At 62.4% G+C, this 21481-nt stretch overlaps 2 protein-coding genes across 7 annotated transcripts in view; one reads left to right on the top strand and one right to left on the bottom strand.

Moving 5' to 3' along the window:
* Positions 1-2562: 2562 nt before the first annotated feature.
* Positions 2563-10133, top strand: COMP (cartilage oligomeric matrix protein). Of its 2 annotated transcripts, none has more exons than XM_060006662.1 (19): positions 2563-2686; positions 2916-3001; positions 3416-3467; positions 3895-4064; positions 4728-4865; positions 5163-5237; positions 5346-5504; positions 5593-5697; positions 5786-5893; positions 6094-6253; positions 6795-6913; positions 7126-7178; positions 7279-7460; positions 7675-7853; positions 7980-8028; positions 8232-8428; positions 8926-9098; positions 9719-9858; positions 9941-10133. In XM_060006662.1, the coding sequence occupies exons 1-19, from the start codon at positions 2608-2610 to the stop codon at positions 9985-9987; spliced, it is 2271 nt and encodes a 756-aa protein (XP_059862645.1). In that variant the 5' UTR covers positions 2563-2607; the 3' UTR covers positions 9988-10133. The 2 variants fall into 2 exon arrangements, with proteins under 2 accessions (XP_059862645.1, XP_059862646.1); XM_060006663.1 differs by having other exon boundaries at positions 2581-2686; positions 2911-3001.
* A 383-nt stretch (positions 10134-10516) lies between these two features.
* CRTC1 (CREB regulated transcription coactivator 1) overlaps positions 10517-21481 on the bottom strand; it is a 78692-nt gene continuing 67727 nt past the window's right edge. For 4 of the 5 annotated variants that reach the window (XM_060008016.1, XM_060008014.1, XM_060008015.1 and 1 more), the window contains 3 exons: positions 17989-18075; positions 17191-17371; positions 10517-15934 (listed from right to left, as the gene is read on the bottom strand). In XM_060008016.1, coding sequence (XP_059863999.1) covers positions 15723-15934; positions 17191-17371; positions 17989-18075 — 480 coding nt within the window. In that variant the 3' untranslated portion in view covers positions 10517-15722. The remainder of the gene's footprint in view (positions 15935-17190; positions 17372-17988; positions 18076-21481) is intronic. The other variant, XM_060008017.1, reaches the window with a different exon arrangement.

Here is a 21481-nt window from a genome sequence, read left to right on the forward strand (position 1 = left end):
CCCACTTTCTAGGTGAGGAAACCGAGGCACAGAGAAGTCAAGCAACTTGCCTTAGGTCACACAGCAAGGCGATGCCCAGCTGACATTCGAACCCAGGCCATGTGGCTCCTGAGTCTGTCCTAAAGTACAGTGGTAGCCGGGGTTGCTATTATTAATAGTAATTACATTACATTAATTATAAGGAATAATAACAATGTTATACTAATCATGGCAGGTGTTCTTTGCAGGCCCAGTGGCCCCCAGGGTAGGAGGAACAGAGCAAAACACAGACGTTTCCAGTCCCCCGGGTGAGGCCATCCCAACTTTCTCTGCCAGAAATATTCTGTCAGGCATCCTAGAAGAATGTCACACAGGCACCAGCCCCTAAGCCCTGCCCAAGTAGAACAGGGAGGTCTTCCTGAAGGAGTGGGCACCAGAGCCAGAACTTGGAGGATGGAGGAAGGTGTTCGGGATGGTGGGAGACAGCAGGTACAAAGGCCGGAAGGACACCCAGAGTGAGTTCTTGTGTAATGTGAGGCTGCCGAGGTGTGCGTGGGAGGAGAGGGCTGGCTGCTTGGAAGGGGGACTTCAGGGCCGATGGGATCCAGGAGGCAGGAGCATGAAACCAGATTGCCCATGTCTCCAGGCCTCTGTTGTCTGATCTGCAGACTGGGGCATCTTAAGGACCTCTGCCTTTGCCGTTCCCTCTGCCTAGAATGTCCTTCCCTGCATCCCCTCATGGCCGGGCCGTGAACAAGGCCGCGTGTGTCCAAGCCGCAGTCCCATGCCAAGCCTGTGGTGGGGGCCTGGCTTCCATGTGCCCTTGTCCCAGCTGCATGAGGCACACGCAAGCCTACAGCCCTTGCTGGAGCCGTGGTTTTCCCAAGAATTCCAGCACCAACCGGGAGTGGCCCCCAGGTGTGCCCGACGCCAAGGAAAACAGGAGGTGAGCTCACGGCCCTGCCACAGGCATCAGGGCACGGGCCTGTGGTACTTCACTGGAAGTGCCCAGGCTGGGATCGGCTGTTCCTACCCAGCCTCCCCTCCAGACCCACCACTCCTCACTCACCCTCTGTGGCTCCCCATTGCCCTCAGAAGACAGTGCAAGCCCTGCCCCACTGGTATTACTTCTCCTGAGCCCCAAGATTTCTCTACCCTGAGATCAATCTGTCCATCAGACCAGGCTCATTTTTGCCTCAAGGCCTTTTCACATGCTGTTCCTCTACCTGGAATGCCTTTCCACCATCTCTTTATCTGGCCATGGCCTCCTCACTTTCCTGGTCCTAGCTCGGTGTTCCCTCCTCCTCCTCTAAGAAGCCTGCCCAGACTCCCCCTGCCACCCCAAGCTGGGTCAGGCACCTTCTTGGAGCTCCCACTGCTGCCTGTGCATCCCCCACCACAGTCCTGGCCCCTTGGGATGATTACATGTAGCTGCTTCCCCACCAACCTGGGTTCCCCACAAGGGAGGGGCCCAGTCCGGCTTGTTCATTCTGTGTCCCCAGCGTCCTGCACAGGACACGGCACACAGTAGGTTCTCAATGCATGTTTGAGAATAATGAATGTGCCTGAAATTTCCCCACCTCCAAGCTCCACATGCTTCACTCTGCCAGAACCGTCCTCACCTTTTTGTCTCTGCTGATCTGAGTCTTCCTTTCCTTTAGGTTTCCTTGCCACCTCCTCCAGGAAGCCCTCGGTGACTTCTCTGCAACCTCCCATGAGAACAAATCTGGCAAGGAACCTACCCTGGCTTCATCCCTGCCCCTCTCAGTGGCCCTAGGCTAGTCACTTCCTGTCTCTGGTCCTCAGTTTCCCTGCCTATAGAATAGAGGCTGCAAATGCTGGAGGGTAGGGGCAAAGAGGGTTAACTCCAGAAAACAGAGATGTTTTGTAGCTTAAGAGCATGGCTGGGCTGGGAGGATTTTCCTGATTAGCAGTAATTTCTATTTTTATTACAGGCTGTTCCCACAGAGCTGGACTGGAGCTTGGATGGTATGGCAAAGTCTCGACAAACAGAAGCACAGGGCCTCCCCCGCTCAGATCTCCTCCAGCCACAGCCCTTTAATTTGCTCACCCTCCTGCTGGGGAGGGACACACACACAGCCCAGTGCACAGATTGGGAGACTGAGTGGGCTCCGGCCCCTGGGCGACCAGGCTGCCCCCCTCCCCTACTCACCAGCTTGAGAACCGCAGAGAGAGATCAGAAAGGGGTTGGGGGAGGAGGTGAGTCCTAACCTTTAGCCACTCTTGACTCAGTTTCCCCAGGTGTGAGCTGAGGGGCGCCACTGTGGGGATCACTTCGTTCCCAGCTATGCCCGAGTCTTGGCACGCAACCATCACTCAGATAAGCGAATGAGAGGGCTGGAGGGCGGTCCCGCTTGATTCCCCGCCCCAATAACCCCCGCACAAGCCCTCCCCCCGTGACTCAGTTTCCCCGCCGGATCCGGGTTCAGCCGCGCTGGGCGGGGCCTTGAACGCGGAGGCCAGCGCCGTCTGTTTACCTTGAGGCTGGACGCTGGGCAGGGCCGCGGAGGGCCGTCCCCGGGGCCGGCCGCGCCGCCGGCATAAATAGGACACGCGGGCCTCGTGGGCGGCAGAGAGCGAGCCGCTGTCCAGCTCCCCGCCGCCGTCATGGTCCTCACCGCCGCCCGCGTTCTCTTGCTCACCCTGGCTGCCCTCGTCGCATCGGGTCAGGGGCAGATCCCGCTGGGTAAGCCGCGCCTGACCCCCAAACGGACAGGACTCGCGGGAGGCCTGGGGTCGCGGCTTCTTGGGACTCGGGGACTGTTCGCCGGGGCGTGCGGGGCGGAGAAAGCAGGCAGCGGGGCAGAGGCTCAGGAAATGGGGTGGGCGTCAGGGGTCCCTGCCGCGGCGGTGTGAGGGGTGGTGATGGGGGTCTCTGGTCCCCGACGCCCCACCAGCGCCCCCTGTCAGCGCAGGTGCAGACCTGGGCCCGCAGATGCTACGCGAACTACAGGAGACCAACGCGGCGCTGCAGGATGTGCGGGAACTGCTGCGGCAGCAGGTGCCTGCCGGGGTTGGGGGGACGGGGGTGCCGGTTTGGCACAGAGAGGCTTGGAAGAGGGGAAGGGGGTCTCGGAGGTAGGGGAGTGTGGAGGAGTGGGGGGAGGACTGGAGAAGGGGATCCTGGTGGAGGTGAAGAGGGTCCAGAGTTATGGAAAAGAGGAAAAAGAGGGGTCCCAGGGAAAGGGGGTTCCGCGGGAGAGGGGTAGGGATCCGTGAGGGGGGAAGGGAATCCCAGGGAAGGAAGAGAGGGGCTAGGAGAGTAGGGATCTCGGGGTAGGGAGTCCATGGGGAGGGGACCCGGGCCGAGTGGGTGGGTCTGCGGGAAGGGAGTTTGAGAGAGGGAGAGGGGAGACCCGACGGGGGAGGAAAGGGATGGACCCGCTGACCACACCCCATCCCCCTTGCACCAAAGGTCAAGGAGATCACGTTTCTGAAAAACACGGTGATGGAGTGTGACGCGTGCGGTGAGCGCAGCTGGGGCGGCAGAGACTGGGCGGCGGGGGAGTGAGAAGAGATGGGGAGACAGAGACAGAGAGCGAAGGACAGACCGGGAGGAAAAGAGACAGAGAAGATGGAGGCTGACAGAGATGGAGAGATTGGATGAGGGATGGAGAGAGAGAAACAGGAAGGGGAGACAGAGACTATGGGAAGGGGAGACCCCAAAAGTGCCAGAAACCTTGCGAGAGATGCTGGGAGGTGGAGAGTCGCGGAGGGAGAAGCAAAAAACGGCCGAGCGCAGAGATCCAGATACTGGAGAAACCTGGAGGGCAGAGCGCTCAGTACGAGGCGGGGTCGCAGAACAGCCAGGATCTCACCACGCCCTCAGGGGCCATTCCCCCCCAGGCTCCACCCCTGGGCGTGACCCTAACCATTCCTGCCCCACCCCCGCAGGGATGCAACCCGCGCGCACCCCCAGACTGAGCGTGAGGCCCCTAAGCCAGTGCGCGCCCGGCTTCTGCTTCCCCGGCGTGGCTTGTACCGAGACAGCAAGCGGTCCGCGCTGCGGACCCTGCCCCGCAGGCTTCAGCGGCAACGGCTCGCACTGCGCCGATGTCAACGAGGTGCGTCCGTCACCACCGCCCAGACGATCCCCCAATGCGTGACCCCACAGCTCCCCACCGCCCCGACGAACTCCTCATCCGCTGGGGGTGCTCTCCCGGAGCCCCCTCATCTCCAGGGGCGCAGGTCCAGACGACCTCCCCACCGCCGGGGGACACCCACCACTACCACCCCCCTCTCCACCTGGGACGCCCATCCCGACGACTTCCTCCGTAGCCGGTGACGTCCGCCTCAACGACCCCCCCTCACCGCCGGGAACCGCCGACCCCAGCCACCCTTCCACCACCGGGGGGCTCCCGCCCCGACAGCCTCCTCACCGCCGGGCACGCACGCCCCGACGACCACTTCCCGCCTCCTCTGGGGACGCCCGCCCTCAAAATGTCTTCCCCCGCCCATGAGCACCCAGCCCACCGGGTCCCAGGAGCAGATCCCCTCAGGCACGCTCTGTTCCCCGCCTGGTCTTGCCCCTTCCCACATCAAGGCAAAACCGTGTGTGACCCCTGGGACAGTGGCCTCTGCCCCACATGGCACTCCCCGCCCCCCAAGAGCTAGCTGACGGCCCTTGAACTTTACAAGTACAAGCCCAATAAGCCCTGAGAAGCCTCTCTCGGGGAGGCCCAGCTATACGTCCGTCCTCTGACCCTCCGGGGCCCTTCTTCCCCCAGTGCAACGCCCATCCCTGCTTCCCCCACGTCCGCTGCATCAACACCAGTCCGGGCTTCCGCTGCGAGGCTTGCCCGCCGGGGTACAGCGGCCCCACCCACGAGGGCGTGGGGCTGGCCTTCGCCAAGGCCAATAAGCAGGTGAGGGCCGTGGGGGGTTCGGGTGGGGAGCCAGGAGGAGCATGTTGGGGTGGGGGGCATTTTGTTGAGTAAACTCGACCTCCAGTCTCGCAGCCTTTTCCTGCCTCGCTCCAGCGGGAGCGCATAGGGACCGGAGTCTGGGGAACAGAGGAAGTTAAGGGTCCACGTCAGGGATGGTCGGGCTTGGAGGCAAGATGTAGGGGAGAGGTAGGATTCAGAGGAGACGTGAACCGGGTGGGAGGTCTGGGGGTATCTGCGTAGGATCAGTGACCTCTGCCCTCCCTCCCACCCACCCAGGTTTGCACGGACATTAACGAGTGTGAGACCGGGCAGCATAACTGCGTCCCCAACTCCGTATGCGTCAATACCCTGGTAAGGCCTGGGAGGAGAGGGGAAGGACTGAGAGATGGAGGATGGGACGCGAAGTGTCAGGCGTGCGGGGGTGGGGCGGGGCGCTGACCTCCTGTGGCCCGGGCTCAGGGCTCCTTCCAGTGCGGCCCGTGCCAGCCCGGCTTCGTGGGAGACCAGGCATCAGGCTGTCGTCGGCGCGCACAGCGCTTCTGCCCCGACGGCACGCCCAGTCCGTGCCACGAGAAGGCCGACTGCGTCCTGGAGCGTGATGGGTCGCGATCCTGCGTGGTGAGTGCGAGCGGGCCAAGGAGGGGCGTACGATGAGGGTCCGGGGGTGGGGCCACGCCGGAGCACCCACTCACTCCCCCACCCGCAGTGCGGTGTCGGCTGGGCTGGCAACGGGGTCTTCTGCGGCAGCGACACAGATTTGGACGGCTTTCCCGACGAGAAGCTGCGCTGCTCAGAGCGCCAGTGCCGAAAGGTGGGCGGGGTCTGAAGGGCGAGGCCTGGTATGAGGGTGGGCGGGGCTCCCTGGCAGCGCCCCTCATGCCCGCCGCGCCCACCCCTAGGACAACTGCGTGACGGTGCCCAACTCAGGGCAGGAGGACGTGGATCGCGACGGCATCGGAGACGCCTGCGACCCGGATGCCGACGGGGACGGCGTCCTCAACGAGAAGGTGGGGCAAAAGCGGGGGCCTAGGTGAGACTAGATGGGGGCTTGGCTCGAGTGAGGGGTGTGGCCTTAGAGGCTGATCTCACAGGTCCCAGAGGGTTAGGGGGTTCCCTGCAGAGGAGGCGGGGCCTCGGAGACGGACAGTCTGGGGAGTGACATTTGCCTTTCTAGGCCTGACTATTCCCAACCGGCCCTGACCTCTAGGACAACTGCCCGCTGGTGCGGAACCCAGACCAGCGCAATGCGGACGGCGACAAGTGGGGCGATGCATGCGACAACTGCCAGTCCCAGAAGAACGACGATCAGAAGGACACAGATAACGACGGCCGAGGCGACGCCTGCGACGACGACATAGACGGCGACCGTGAGCTCTGTGGCAGGGGGGAGAGGAGAGGGAAGGGCTGGCACCAAGGGGCGGGGCTTGGCTGGGCGGGGCTCGGCCTCCTTTGGAAGCCGGAGGGGGTGTGCTCGCCTAGGGCTCCAGGGACCGTGGACCATGCTCCGGCGGGCAGCAAAATGCAAGCTGGGATATGATGGCGAGGAGAAAAGGAAGGAACTTTTGGAGGAGGGGAAGGTGGTCCCTGTGTTAGATGCTGCAGGGAGGAAATAAGAGGACAGAGACGTGAGCCTGGGGTTTAGGGCTGAGGAGGTACCATTTTTACATCTGGGCAGAGACTCGAGGTGGTGCATTCACAGAGCTAGTCCCCTCACCGCCATCCATTCATTTAGTCTCTAGGAGGCTGGTGACTGGGCATGAATACTTGGTTTAACTTTGTTGTTATTGGGAGCCAAAGATGGGGTGGGACTCTGTCCCAAGCTAGCCCCAGGGCTGCACCTGCCCTGCTGAAGTCAGCCTGGCCCCGTCCTAATCTTGGGATCCTGTTCTGTCCTTCTGCTTCCTGCAGGGATCCGCAACGCAGTGGACAACTGCCCCAGGGTGCCCAACTCAGACCAGAAGGACAGTGATGGCGATGGTGTAGGGGATGCCTGTGACAACTGTCCTCAGAAGAGCAACGCAGACCAGGTGAGGGCAGGCCAGACCCCAGCTGGGTCAGACCCCTGGGGTAAGCACCAGGCTGATTAACAAGACTCCAGCCCAGTCCCAGCAGCCTGGGGGGGTGGGGGGGTGTTCCTCCACGTCAGGAAGGACCTTGACTCTGGAACTGGGGGTGGGCAGGAGGCTTCTGAATTCTTCTGCCCTGATTAAGGACATCTACAACCTTCCCCCGCCCACAGAGGGATGTGGACCACGACTTTGTGGGAGATGCTTGTGACAGCGACCAAGACCAGTAAGGAGGACATCTGGGGCTGAGGTGGGCACCCAGGGTGGGCAACCCTTGATCCAGCTTTCTGGGGTCTCATTGTCTCTGCCCCACCCGCTCACTCTAGGGATGGGGATGGGCACCAGGACTCGCGGGACAACTGCCCCACAGTGCCCAACAGCGCCCAGCAGGACTCAGACCACGATGGCCAGGGTGACGCCTGCGACGACGATGATGACAACGATGGGGTCCCCGACAGTCGGGACAACTGCCGCCTGGTGCCGAACCCGGGCCAGGAAGACGTGGACCGTAAGGCAGGGTGCAGGGCCTGTGGTGGGGATGGGGCTAGTGTGGAGCCACTAGGGTGAGATTTGGGGTGGGCATGGTGGGGCCAGTGGCACGTGTGAGCAGAGCTGGAGACATGGTGTGGGCAGGGCCGGTAGCCTGTGTGGGCGTGGCCAGGCCTGGGGCGGGGCCTGGAGCTGATTATACTACGGTGGGGGGGCCTCCCATCTCCTCTCAGGGGACGGCGTGGGCGACGCGTGCCAGGGGGACTTTGATGCAGACAAGGTGGTGGACAAGATCGATGTGTGTCCGGAGAACGCTGAGGTCACCCTCACCGACTTCCGGGCCTTCCAGACGGTCGTGCTGGACCCCGAGGGCGACGCGCAGATAGACCCTAACTGGGTGGTGCTCAACCAGGTGCGGGCGGGGCCCAGGCGGGAGGTGGAGGGAGCCCAGGACCGCCACAGCGGGTCCTAAGCTAGGGGCGGGGAGCCGAGGCCCACACGGCTGGGCTGAGGCCCTTCTTCCTTTGAACCCCACCAGGGGATGGAGATCGTGCAGACGATGAACAGCGACCCTGGCCTGGGTGTGGGTGAGACATGGGGAGGGGCCAGGCCGTGCAGGGGGCGGGGCTAGGGGAGAGGTGGGACGGGGCGGGCCTGGACTCAGGAAAGGCGGGGCCAGGTTGGGTGGTCTGGGCTCAGGGGTCGGGCGTTCTGGACTCTGGAGGGGCGGGGCCCGGGGGCGGTTCTGGGCCCCGGTGCGGCAGGGGCTAGCGTCCCTTCCTCTCCCCAGGTTACACGGCCTTCAATGGCGTGGACTTCGAAGGCACGTTCCACGTGAACACGGTCACGGATGACGACTACGCGGGTTTCATCTTTGGTTACCAGGACAGCTCCAGCTTCTATGTGGTCATGTGGAAGCAGATGGAGCAGACATACTGGCAGGCAAACCCCTTCCGTGCAGTGGCGGAGCCTGGCATCCAGCTCAAGGTGCTGGGCCCTACCTGAACTCTTCGTCTCAGTGCCAACTCGGAGGCCCCAAACCCTCCCACAGATCCCCAAAGCCTTACAGCCCCCGGCCTCATTCTATGGACCTAGAAGTCTTTCTACCTAGTTCCTCCCACAGGCCCTCAAACACTCCCCCGGGATCCCCCAATCTCTCTGTGAGCCCCCAAACCCTCTCACAGAGCCCCAAACTTTCCCTCAGGTTCCAAATCCTCCTGCAGGCCCCATAGACCCCAGTATTTCACTGAAACCCTAGAATTCCCCAAGTCCTCTAGACTCGAGTTTATCCCACAAACCACTGCTGCCCCTACAGCCTGACTGCAAAGCTCCTCGTGGCCCCCAAGGCTTTCTCATGGGTCTCCCATCCAGGCATACTGGGGCCCCCCACCACTCCTCTATGACTCACAGCTCCTTGCCTGTCTGGGGGCTCTGGTGGCCTGTGTGGTCTCTGACCCCCGCTCCCCTGTTCTCTGGCGTGGCAGGCCGTGAAGTCCTCCACAGGCCCTGGGGAGCAGCTTCGGAATGCACTGTGGCACACGGGGGACACAGAGTCACAGGTGCGGCTGCTGTGGAAGGACCCCCGCAATGTGGGCTGGAAGGACAAGACGTCCTACCGCTGGTTCCTGCAGCACCGGCCCCAAGTGGGCTACATCAGGTGGGAACCTGCCCTCTGCCAGGGGGCCCGGAGTCCCTGCTCTATCCTGGCTCTTGAGGGAAGGAGGGGGGTGCTTCAGGGGGCCTCGGTCCCCTTATCTGTAAAATGGGAATAATATAGGCAGTTAGAAATAACTGTCTGGCCCTAGGGCATGATACCCCTCCCAGGACAGGGGGAGGGGCCAGGCCGTGCAGGGAGCTGCTCAGGGGGCAGGGCCAGAGGAGAGGTGAGACATGGGGGAGGCTGGACTCAGAAAAGGCAGGGCCAGTTTGGGTGGTCTGGGCTCAAGGGTCCGGTGGTTCTGGACTCTGCACACAGCAGTAGGGGGGGTCTCACTCACTCCTGGTTTCTCAATCCCCACTCTACGCTGCCAGGAAGACCAGGCACTGCGCTTAGCACCTACTGTGTGCAGGGCCCTAGATGTCCATCCTCTCACACAGGGAAACTGAGGCTCAGGTCAGGAGCCCCCTCTGCCCTGAGCATGGCCCCGGCAGGGAGACATATGGCCCCCTCTTCTAGAGAGGAGGGGGCCTAGCTCATGGGGCAGGATGCCGACGCTCTGAGAGGGGAGGAGGCACCTGGCCCAGGGCCCTGAATCACAGTCCCTTCCTTTTCCGCAGAGTGAGGTTCTACGAGGGCCCGGAGCTGGTTGCGGACAGCAATGTGGTCCTGGACACGACCATGCGGGGAGGCCGCTTGGGAGTCTTCTGCTTCTCCCAGGAGAACATCATCTGGGCCAACCTGCGCTACCGCTGCAATGGTAAGAGGACCCTGTTGGGGAAGGTGGGGAGTCCATACCGCCCAGCCTCACCCCCCCTCACCTGCTCACCCTCTCTCCACAGACACCATCCCTGAGGACTACGAGGTCCAGAGGCTGCTGCAGGCCTAGGGACACAGGTGAGGACCCGCCACTGGATGACGGCCACCCTCACGGCTGCCCTCACTGTGGGAGGCCATCAGCACCCGGCCCCAAGAGGCAGCTGGCCTGGTGGGGAGGGAGAGGGGCTCAAAGAGGACAAAATAAAGTGTGTGTGTGGCGGAGCAAGCCGGCTGTGGTCTCTGCTGCGGGGAGATGGAAGGGTCGAGACTCTGAGGAGAGGCCAGGGACCCCAAACTCAGGCCTTGGGAGAGTTGGGGGCCTGCCACTCTCTCCCCCCGTGACTGGCTGGGGCCCTAGAAGCCTGACTAGGAGTGTCCGGCCCTGCTGCATCCCACTCACTCTCCTGGGGCGTCTGCCCCAGGATCCTGGGGTGTGTGTGTGAGGGGCTCATGCCTGCGTGTCCGTGTGTCTGTGTCTGTGTGTGCGGCCCCTGTGTGGCTCCTGCCTGCTGCACCTGCAACACCCACAGTTCATCCTCCAGAGGAGAGAAGAGGGCAGGAAAAAAGGGGAGGAGGCAGAGATGAAAACATTGTATTTTTATTACGTTTCATTACAAAGGATGCAAAGGTACACAGACGATAGCGTCCACGCCAGAGAGGATGGGCAGGGGCCGGCCGAGTGCGCCCTGAGCGCCCGCCCCCGCCCGCCATGGGCACCCACGCGTGCGGCCCACGGGACATCTACAGCACAATGTACATGCTGGGGGTGGGGGCAGAGCCAGCCTGGGGGAAAGAGGGACATGAGTGGGACAGGGCTTGGACTGGCAGGTTTGCATATATCAGTGCCCAGTCCCTGGAGGGGCAGGGGCAGTTTCCAACGGAGGGCATGGCGGGGTCAGTGGACCTTGACTGCCAAAGCCCTCCCTTCCGGAGTGTGGTAGCAAATGCCACAGCTGTGTCCCCTTGTCCCCGGTTGGCAGGAGGTCAGAAATGACAGGCTGGGCATCGATTACCCCCAAATTCCACAACCCTGCAAGATGGGGGCAACCCAAGTGTCACTGGCTCCTCGGGACAGGGTGTTGGGCACTGGCCAGGAGGGCAGAAGGCAGAGGGAGCTGTCTGGAACCAGTCCCTGACGTCCAGCCCCTGCCTGGGGTGAGCCTGGAGCCCTGAGACCCGTGGGCCTGAGCTAATGACGAGAGGGAACTGAGGCCCGGGTCACAAGGGTCTTGTCTGCTCCCCGGCGCCTTCAGGAGTACCCCAGCGCCTAGGCCTGGGGGTGCAGGTCACCGCACCTCCATTGGGGTAGAACTCTTATCTGTGGCCAGCCACCTGTGGCACACCAACGGTTAGGAGAGGTACCTGAGCCCCACGCAGCCAGGACCCCCAAAAGCCGAGGAAGCCAAAAAGAGTTGGTTCAGGCCAAGCTGGCCGGGCAGGGCCTGACAAAGGAATGTCCCAAGGACCCCTGTCATAGGATGCGAGACCCCCAGGGGATGGGGGCCCAGGGTCCACGGAGAACTCGGGCAGAAACAGACCTGTCTGCCCACTCACCCCAGGCAGGCCTCCCAGGGTAGGCGAGGTGCCAAAACCTCCCCCAGCTCTTCAGGTCACGTGGGGGGGGCGTGGAGCTCAGGTGGCCACAGCTCCCTCACCTGAAGCGTCACCTGCAGGGGTGGTAGGCCAGGCCCAAGAGCAGCAGGGTACCCTTGACCTTGCACCCCTGTGCCCCAACACTACGCCAAGGGCACCCTGAGGACTCTGACTACAGCTCCCTCAGAAGCCAGTGAGGGTGACGGGTGCAGCTACTGCTGTTTCAGGGTGGGGGTCTCCTGACCTACCAGGCCTCACCACACCCAGCCTGCACCCTGGGGTGGGGATGCCTTCTTTGGAAATGCAGAAGACTCAGAATCCAGTTGGGGGCAGGAGTTCGGCAGCAAGTTTGGTTATGAACTAGCTCAGGGTGGGCTGAGATGTGGAGGTCTGGGGAGGGGTGTACCATCCCAGGCGTTCTCAGCTGCCTGGAGGCCTCCAGGTCAACAAAGTTTTCTCTAGGAGAAGGTGATCATGGGGGCTCATTAGGCCCAGGAGGCTGGACAGAGGGGGGTCACCCCTGCTGCTTGAGTCCCACCCAGCACCTCCATGGGCCTCGTACGTACCTACTCCCGTCCCCTGTGACCAGGCCATGGCCAGCACCCAGCATGCACGCAGCCCCCAAACTGGACACCCACCCCAGCAGGATGGATGGACGACACGGGACGTCTCGCCCTCCATGCAGGAGTCTCACAGCATCTGATGGACGGACAGATGGACAGCTGTCCTTGCCCGCACCACTGTGACACACAGGCCTCACGACGGGCCCACTTGGCTGGCCGCCCTCCTGGGAGGTCGGCCGCCTGAAGAAGTCAGGTCAAACACACCTACGACGTCAGAACCCTCCTGCCCAGCCCTCAACACCCACAAGGAGATAACAGCACACAGGCCGCAAAGGCCGGCCAAGCACTCCCAGTGAATGGAGGCGTTGCTGGGGAAAGGGCTGCAAACACACACACCTGCCCTTGCCTTCCAGCCTCGCAGGCCTGGTCCCAGGGAACTCCGTGGACCACACTGGGGTTGGGGGCTGGACCAAACGCAATTAGGGTCCCTTCTGCTGTGTACTTGTCCCCACAGGGAAGCCTGACTGGTTTTTGAATACCACTGGCCGTGGGCCTCCAAATTTTGCTGAAGGGTCGACCTGCCCCCTGAGCTTTCCACTGAGGGTCTCAGGGCCCCCTGCCCCAGGGGACTGGCGCCTACCCTTCTTGCCCGGAAGAGCGCTGGGGGGAAGCAAGGCGTGCAAGGAAAGCTGGGGGGGGGCTGCAGGGTACCCCAAACAGTGCTGCCTGTCTTCCCTCTGCTAAGGGCACGGTGCGGGGGGAGGTCCTCACGGGTACCTGTGACAGGGATGTGACCCCCATGAGACTCCTCCTTCCCCAAGTCAACCCTGGGCACTGCAGGGGGTGATGCTGACAGGCGGAGGGTGGGGACCAGGGGCATGAACTCTCTTCTCTGGGGGACACAGAGACAGGCTGACCCCAGGTCTCACCCTCGGTCCATGGAGCCTCACGGGGGAACAAATTTACCACCCTGGGGGCTCAGAGGACAGAGGGTAAACTGAGGCAGGTGGGGACACGCTGGTTGGCTCACGCTCCCGGAGAAAAGATTTGCACAGCTGAGGGGGGCTCGGCCACAGCGAGCGGGTCTATATACACGACGCAGGGGCTCCAGCTCACCCCTCACGGCGCAGCTCGTCTGAAATCACAGTATTTTCACGTCACAAGTCAAAGGGCTGATTCCCTTAAGCTGTCCTGTTTCTAAAAGTCTTGGCTACTCATATTCAATATTTAGTAGAGAAATGATATTTAAGAAAAAACCCCAAATCCCCTGTTGTAGACCCCCAGAGGCCTGCCCAGGCCCAGGAGGGGGCAGTGAACCCTTTGAGGACGCCTGGCCTCTGGCTCCTGGCTGGATCCCCTCCCTGGGAAAGCTCTGCACCTACGCCCCTCATGGGCTGAGGCTGCCGTGTTAATACAGTGTCACCTGTGCTCCTGGCCTAGGGATGCCAGAAACAGGCCATGGGGCTGGACAGTCCCTCCTTCCCTGCCCATCTGCACCAAGAACCCACTGCTGGGCAGATGGGAAATGTGGGCTGGCGGGGCTCCCTCACGGGGTCCCCAACTCCTTGTTTGAAAATTGCATCCAGGAAGGTTGCTTGTAATTTTATTAAGGCCATTTTTTAAAAAAAGTTCTACATACAAGTCTAATGGTAATCAAACCCTTCTATGTACATACATGTAGTTTTTCTTTAAAAAAAGAAAGAGTCCTCACTCTTTGCCCCCAGCCCTGGAAAGAAGATGGGCCCTTGACCTGGATGGACTGACACTAAACCTAACTCCAGTCCAGACAACAGCGGCGGAGGCCAAGTGACCGAGGACAGGGGGCTTCCCGTCTGTGGGGCCACGCGGCCACTTGGCCACATGCTAAGAGCCCGGCCAGGGAACAAGAGAGAGGGATGGTCGCTAGGATCAAATCTGGCTCCCACAGATAGAGGCGGGCGCTCCCAAGACCCCAACGGAGGCGGAAACGCACCAGGCAGGAGGTGCCAGCCCTGCTGGCAGGCGGAGGAGCGAGTAAGAACTCGAGATGCGATGTCGGAGGGAATGAAACGGACGTTCCTATTCCAAAGCAACTGACAGAACACAAAGCCAGCCCTGTCGCCCCCTCGCAGGGCCTGCAGGGCAGACGGATGGCCTCTGGTGCGCCAGTGAGCCCCGATGGATGGTCACCTGGGCCTCCTGAGGCACTCAGAGAGAAGCACCCGGAAACCAGCCGCTAAAATGCACACTGCTCTTTGCCTCCAAATCCAGCCCTGCCAGGAAGGGCTACGAAAGAGATGGCGGGATGGTGGGAGGGGATGAATGTCGGCTGGACCTCGGGATGGGGGTGCTGAGGACAAGCTCGTCTCCGGGGCATCTCAGAACAGAGGGGCCGCGGCTGCTGCCGCCAGCCACGGGGTCTAGGACAGGCCTGCCCTGAGGACTGGCTGGCACCTTTGGGAAGGCCGGGCAGAGCTGGGTCTTCACGAGACCCCTGATGGAAGCTGGGGCTCCTTCCCAGAAGTCCGTTAGGGATCAGAGCAGAGGCCCCTCTGGCCGCTGCTGCCAGCTTCTGCCAGAGTGCCCACCCAGGCCAGCGAGCCCAGCCCAACCTCACGTCCTTCTGTTTTGGGATAACGGAGCAAAAGTAAAAAGGCCAGAGATGCAGCTCAGACCCGGGCAGGCAGCAGACCGCTTCCAGTTAGCTTACAAATATTATAACGTTGGATTTCTAGAATAAAAACATGCTCTCAGGCAAGTGTTGGCTTGAAGGAGTCAGTTATTCATCTACAACCAAAATGTAAATACAAACCGAAAGAAACAAACCAAAAAAATGCCCCGGCCGCCTCCAACCGCCCCCCCGGCCATTCTTTAAATAATACTAACAGTGACCACGGTACAGAGAAAGAAAGAGGAAACAAGTCGCAAAACCCCCTAGAAATGATCCCCGCCTCCACGTGCATCCCCGACAGGCCTGGGTGGGGATTTCGCAGCAAAGGTGGCCACCGAGGGGCCCAGCTGGGGGTGGCGAGGCGGGGGCGTGGGCTTCCCTACTGGGCCCCGGGGGGGATGCAGCTGCTTCGCATGCTCCGTTCACATGTTCGCATCCCACCTCCGTGGGATGGAGTCTAGTGTTCTGCGTGTGCTCAGAAATATAAAAGACAGCAGTCCAAATAGTGTTTATTTCCGCTTCATGTCCGCCCACCCCCGCCCCCGGCGCCTTCTCCTTTTGGCGGGGTGGGGCTGGCTCGCTACCTAACCAAGGGCTGGGGGCGCGGGCGGGTGGGGGGACCGGGGACAAAGGAAGGCAGTGAGAGCTGGACAACAGTCGCAAGATGCACCTCATCCCACCACCGTCACAGAGCACGGCGCCCCCCGAGGCCGGCGGCCCTGCCCAGCACGCTTTCCGCATCTTACATGGGGACGAGAGAGCAGGGAGGGAGGGTCCGCGGGGGCGACGACACGCGGCCTCACGCGGGAGGTGGACAATCGGGGCGGGCGGGCGGGTGGGCTGGGGCGCTTGGCGGCATTGCAAGCTCAGAATCACAAGCTCGGCCGTTTGCGAGGGACGGAGCGCCACCGTCCCCAGGCTTGGGGAGACGCCGTGGGGACCACTGACCGGTGGGGTGACGGAGCCGGGGGCTGGGCGGCCGTGTGCCGGGCGTGCGGCTCACAGACGGTCCATCCGGAAGGTGTCCTCGGTGGCCGGGTCGGCCAGGACCATGTCTGGGTCATTGAGCATGTGCAGTCCGTCCAGGGTCAGGGGGTCAATCTTGAGTTCGTCCAAGGGGAACTGGTTGTCAGAATCGAAGCTGACGTCACCGACCCCGGCCAGCGTGCTGGTCAGTTCTTTAGAGAGGCTGGGAGGGGACTCTCCTGTCACTGGGGGTGGGGGGTACACACAAAAGGCTCAGCTTGGCCCTGACTCCCCGCACCCCGACTCTGCGCCTCCATGGCTCCCATCGACGCTCAGGCCATACCAGGGAGCTCACCTGAGCAGTGTGTTCCCCAAAGGACATTTGCGATGTCTGGGGACATTTTCAGTTGTCACGACTGGAGGGAATGCTACTGGTATCAGGTGGGTGGAGGCCAGGGATGCGGCTCAACACCCCCTAGCACACGGGACGGTCCCAACCCAGATGTCGGGGTACCAGGGCCGGAAAGCCCTGGGATGAGGGCTGCGACACAGACTTCAGTGTGACCTGGAGGGTGCAGGGGCCTCTCAGGCTCTGCCAGGTTCTGCCAGGCAGTCTGCTCCGTGTGCATGTGGGTTGGGGGGAAGCCCGGGTTTCCCTGCAGAGACCCAGGTTCACACCTGGGCTCCTTCCTCTACTTGTGGTGAGACCCTGGGCCTCAGTTTCCCAATCTGGGAAACAGATATGAAAGTTTCGTTCCTTCTGGGCTGTTGGACAATCACAGAGGCCTGATTCTTCTCACACAACTTCCAAGGCCAAGGCTTCTACACCCAGAGCATCTCCTGCAGACCCTTGGGCGGGGAGGAGGCATTGGGTCTGCACTCCGGCTGTGGGGAGCTCTGGGCAGGAACCCCTTCCATCCTAGAGATGTCAGTGGGGACTGCTGAGAGGGCCTCACCCTCAATTCCCCGACAGCCCTGGCTTATGAGGAAACCGCCTCCGTCTTTGATAAAACCTAGAACCTTCAGGGGCATGACGAGGGGTGGGGGTGGGGGACTGCAGCGTCTGAGCTCTGCTGGGAGAAGACTCACTCAACATGCGCGTGCGCAAGCCTGGGTGCCTGGGCACTGTGCTCAGGCCGCTCAGGGAGGCCCGACGCAGCATGCGCGAGCTCTTACGTGTCTGTCAGCTGCACGGGACAAGCCCCAGCAGGCAGGGCCCACCCCACAGTCACATGCATCCCCGGCATGTTCAGCTACTGGGGTTCAGGGGACTGGGCAGGAGGTGAAGGGCTAGGTGAGTGACCGGTTTCATCCTGTTCTCTCTTGAGCCTGGGACACCGGACACCTGGTCCAGGGTCCAGTGTGCGTCCCCCCAGCCTGTGTCCTGTAAGCCCAGCAGTGAGCCGAGGTCAGTGGGTTCCGGCCTCCTTGGGCAGGGACACCTCAGCCCCGTCGCGCCTCACCACGCAGGGCAGGGACTCCATCTCCCCCGGCCTCTCACCTGTGAGGATGATATTGGGGATGCTGCCGTGGCTGGGGAAGCTGAGCTGCTGTGTGTCCGGCAGGCTCCCGTGGCTGCCCGTGAGGCCCATCATGGCCGCCTGTGAGTAGTTGAGTGTCGAGCCCGGGCTGTACAGGCTGCTGGAGCTGATGGCATTCTCTATCATGTTGAACTGCTCCAGCTGGGACAGGAAGCATACAGGTGTGAGGCCAGCCTCCCCGAGCTGGCCACCCTGGGGCCCCGGCCGTGGTTGCCTGGCCGGCCTGCCTGCGACCGCTGGCACCTCCTCCCCTACAGGACGGCCAGCACCCGTGCCAAGGTACACTTGGGGCTGCCAAGCATGAGTCCCTCTGCCTTGGGGTCTCCCCATCTCCGAACCTGCCTGGGCCTGCCGGCTCACGGCCCCCTCAGAGCTTGCTGGATGGATGGATGGATGGATGGATAAGTGAGTGAGTGAACAGCTCCAGGCTTCAGCCAACCCTTCCCGTGCCCACACGCCCCCAATCCCGGCCTTCACGCAAAGCCACTGCAACCTCCCGCAAACCCACGTGCACGGCCCACACCGAGGCACCGCTGTAACAGCCACTGCCTGTCCCTACCAGCGTTCACCGCCCACCCTTCCTCCCCACTCCGCTGGCGGCCTCGTTCTGCGGGCAGGGTGCAAACGCCAGGAGAGGCCAAGCCAAGCCACCCCCTCCAGGGCCTGGGCCTCTGCAGTCTGGAGACTGGAGAGGCTGAGAAGCTCACGCAGAGGAGTGGGCGGGGTCTGGCGAGCATCTGCGGTGGGCGCCTGCTCACCTGGTGGGACAGAGCATTGGCCTGCCTGGCCGCCATCTGCTGCTCATAGTATGAGTCCCCAAACACGCCGCCCAGGGTGGAAGAGTGCTGCAGACAGAAGAGAGGCCCACTGTCGTCAGGGTTCCTAAAACCAGGCAGGGGGTGAGGCTGCTATGGGGTTGGGGGGGTGGTTCTCCCACGGGCTGGCTGCACCCATACCCTTCTCCCAGGACCTCACCACCGGCCTGGGCTGGGAGAGGAGGGAGGCCTCTGGAACTTCCTGGAAGGTGCTCAGGACGTGAGAGGCTGATGACATCTATCTCAGGGCTCCTGGGAGAGCCCACACCCGCTGGGGTGGAGGGGTGCACTCCTACTCTCAGGATGATTGCTCCTTTCCACCACCTGCTCCTGGGGAGGGGGCCGCTGCCGCCCAACTTCTCCCAAAGTGCCATCCCATCTCCTCTCCTTAAGCTCAGGTGTGGGTGAACCCGCTGTCGTCAGATGGAAGACGAGGGGCCACAGGGACCGGAAACCCCACCTGACAGGCCCCAGAGGAAAGTGTGTGAGTGGGGCAAGGCGGGAGATACTCGGTGTTCAGGGTGGGATGCGTACCTTGTCAGACATGGGAGACGCGGGACAGGCAGCAGGCCACACACACGTGGGCAGGAAGGGTGCACAGAGTGAGCACAGGACAGGTACACGGAAAGCCCCTGCCCACCTGTCCAGCCGCGGCTGCCTGCCTGCCCGCGAGGCCCTGGGGCCTGGGGGATGGCAGGCAGTCCCACTCCTGTTTGCCCAATGCCAGCTGGGGCAGAGGGATGGGGGCTGCCCCTGGGAGAGGAGCAGGGGGCTGGGGATCCTCTGAGGCAGTGGAGATGCCAAGAATAGGACTGTGGAGCTCCCGCCCATTCTTGAGGTGCTGCCAGGGAGATGGCAGGACAGAGTCTGGCGGGATGTGGAAGGCAGGAAAGGGATGGCCGTGTGTGTCGCCAAGTCACACCGGAGGCAACAGACCTGGGGAAACAGATGCCCCGCCCAGGGCCCTCGGCGTCCCCGAGGCTGGGAACTCTGGCCTGTTTCCTCCTCTGTAGAGCAGGGTGGCCCTGCAGAAGTCGCTCCCCTGCGGCCGTTTCCAGGTCAGAGGCTTCATGGACCACAGGCCCTGGACCTCCCCGCTTTGAGCTCTCTATTCTAGAAAGGCCCCCGCGTTCTCTGACAGCTGCCAAAGCTTGACTCTCAGGCCTCCATCCCAGAGGGGAGTTGGCCACAATGCCCCCAGCCGCTCCGGGTGTTCAGTGGACTGACCGCAGAAAGGGACAGCCGCTCCGGCTGGTGCGGTGGCTCCTGGGAATGCACATTCCATTCAAACACCAGGAAAGAGTTAAAAATGCGAAAGGAGTAAGAAGCCAAAAAGACAACGTGGCAAAAAGGCCACACCTGCCCTAAAAATCGCCAGCTTCAGGTTTGGAGAAGGGGGCTGTGAGGTTGCTGGGTTTACCTGCGAAGGGGGCAGATGATGGCCGTGGCTGAGGCCGGGGGCAGGCTGTTCTGGGGCAGCTGACCCTGTCCCCATGGCCTTGACCCCAGAGAGGCCCGGCACACACAGGAGACCCCAGATGTGGTTTCTCTTGTGAAGCTACCACGAGGGTTTGCCAGAAAGGTCTGCCCAGAATGGAAGGGCTGGGGCCGGAGGGGGCAGCACAAAGGAGCCAATTCTAGCTGCCTAAGGTTCAGGGTGCAGCCGGACACAAGCGACATCCGCTTGGGGCCAAGTGGGGCAAGGCGGCTGCCTCGTGCATCCAGGGGAGATGCTGGCTGGGCCGGAGAGGCGTGGGGTGACCCAGGCCCATGGGGCTGATGAATATGTCCCCAGAGATCCAGCTGCAGTGGGAAACCATGGTTTGCCCCCAAGCAAGCCCCTGGTTGGGGCCAGACAGCCTGCCGGCCCCATCCTCACATCTGAGTGAGCAGCCTGCCTCCCTGGCCAGTGCCCAGTTGACGGATGGACAAACCAACACAGAGACACGGGCTTGATGAGACGGCGACATGCTTTCCGCTCAGAATGGCCCACTTTGGTGCAGGAGAACCTCTCCTGAGAGCGATCTGCTCCACGCTTAAATTCCTGTCCTGCCTCACGTACACCAGCCCCAGGCAGGGCTGCCCACCTCGGGCAGGCGCCCCCTATCGCTTTCCCTGCCTGGACCAACTTCTCCCACTCCCGCGTCCCCTCGGCACTACGTGACGAGACCAGCCGCGAGAGCTCAGAGCCGACAGGGATGGACGGAGAGTATGCAGACACCAGGCTGACCCCCCGCCGGCCCCGAGCTCACTGCACCTTCCCTGCCTTCTGCGGAGTGGGGGGCTGCATGCCAACAGTCCCAGCGGGACCCCTGGCTGCCGTGGGCGGTGGAGGGAGCGCCCTGGGAGAGCCCCTCCTGTATCAGTGAGCCATGAGAACAGCCTCAGGTCCCCTGAGGGCTAGGTCTACTGTCCTGACACACGGGGCCTGGCTCGGGGTGCGCTGCTGCGAGCCTGGGAGATGGACAGCGGGGCATGTCGCTGGGGACAAGGGAGCCCACGTCCTGCCTGGAGGAACAGCTCCTCCCCCTGCTCTTCCCGGGAAGTAAGGCCCTATCTTCCCCTAGCTGAGAGGGAGACTTCAGGGTCCTGGGCACTGCAGTAGCTCCTGAGGTTTCTCAGCCTGGGGATGGGGTGGTGGGGTCCTGGGGAGGCTCTGCTGCTACAGCAAGAAGTCTGGGGCCTGGATGTCAGTTTTGCAGGAACCCCTTCTCCCCTGATGGAAGGTTCCAGACAGAATGCACCCATGGATGGAGCAGAGCCAAGAGGGATTCTGAGGAACCTGGAAGGGGTGTGTGTGTGTGTCTGTGTCAGAGATCGGGGTCCTGTGGTGCCTGGTATGGAGGGAAAACCTGAGTCTGATAGACATGATCAGCCTTGCCTGTTGCCTGGGGCAAGCCTCAGTCTCATCTGTGGGAAGAGGACGGAGACACTGGAGGGGCTGCTTCCTGTGCTGGGAGTCTGAAGGCGAGAGACACGCCATCCTAAGGAGTGGAGGGGGCTGAAGAGTCAGAGCCCCCATCACAGGCTGGCCGTCACCTCAGCTGCACTCTGATGCAGGGGGAGCACGCCTCCACCTCCAGAAGCCTGGAAGCAGGAGGCCTCAGGGCGGGCAGACATGGGTGGGGACGGGTGCACGGGCTGCTCGATGCCTGCTCTGAGCTGCACACAGGGCTCGGCATCCCAGCCATGGGGTGAAGAGCTGGGGCGAAGGCGACACCAACGTCACCAATGCGAATGGGGAGCCCGCCAACCCCACTTGGGGCTTGGCGTGGACCACAGAGGCGCCGAGGGAATGTGACAGCTCCGGGAGAGGGTGCCTTCTCCCTGGCCACTGCCCAGGGTGGCTACCCCTCACCGGTCCCCACCCCGGTGGAGTGAACAAGATGGCGTGGAGTGAACAAGATGGGGTGGAGTGAGACGGGAGGCACAGACG

This window comes from Delphinus delphis, chromosome 3 (genome assembly GCF_949987515.2).
Source record: "Delphinus delphis chromosome 3, mDelDel1.2, whole genome shotgun sequence".
Classification (NCBI taxonomy): domain Eukaryota; kingdom Metazoa; phylum Chordata; class Mammalia; order Artiodactyla; family Delphinidae; genus Delphinus; species Delphinus delphis.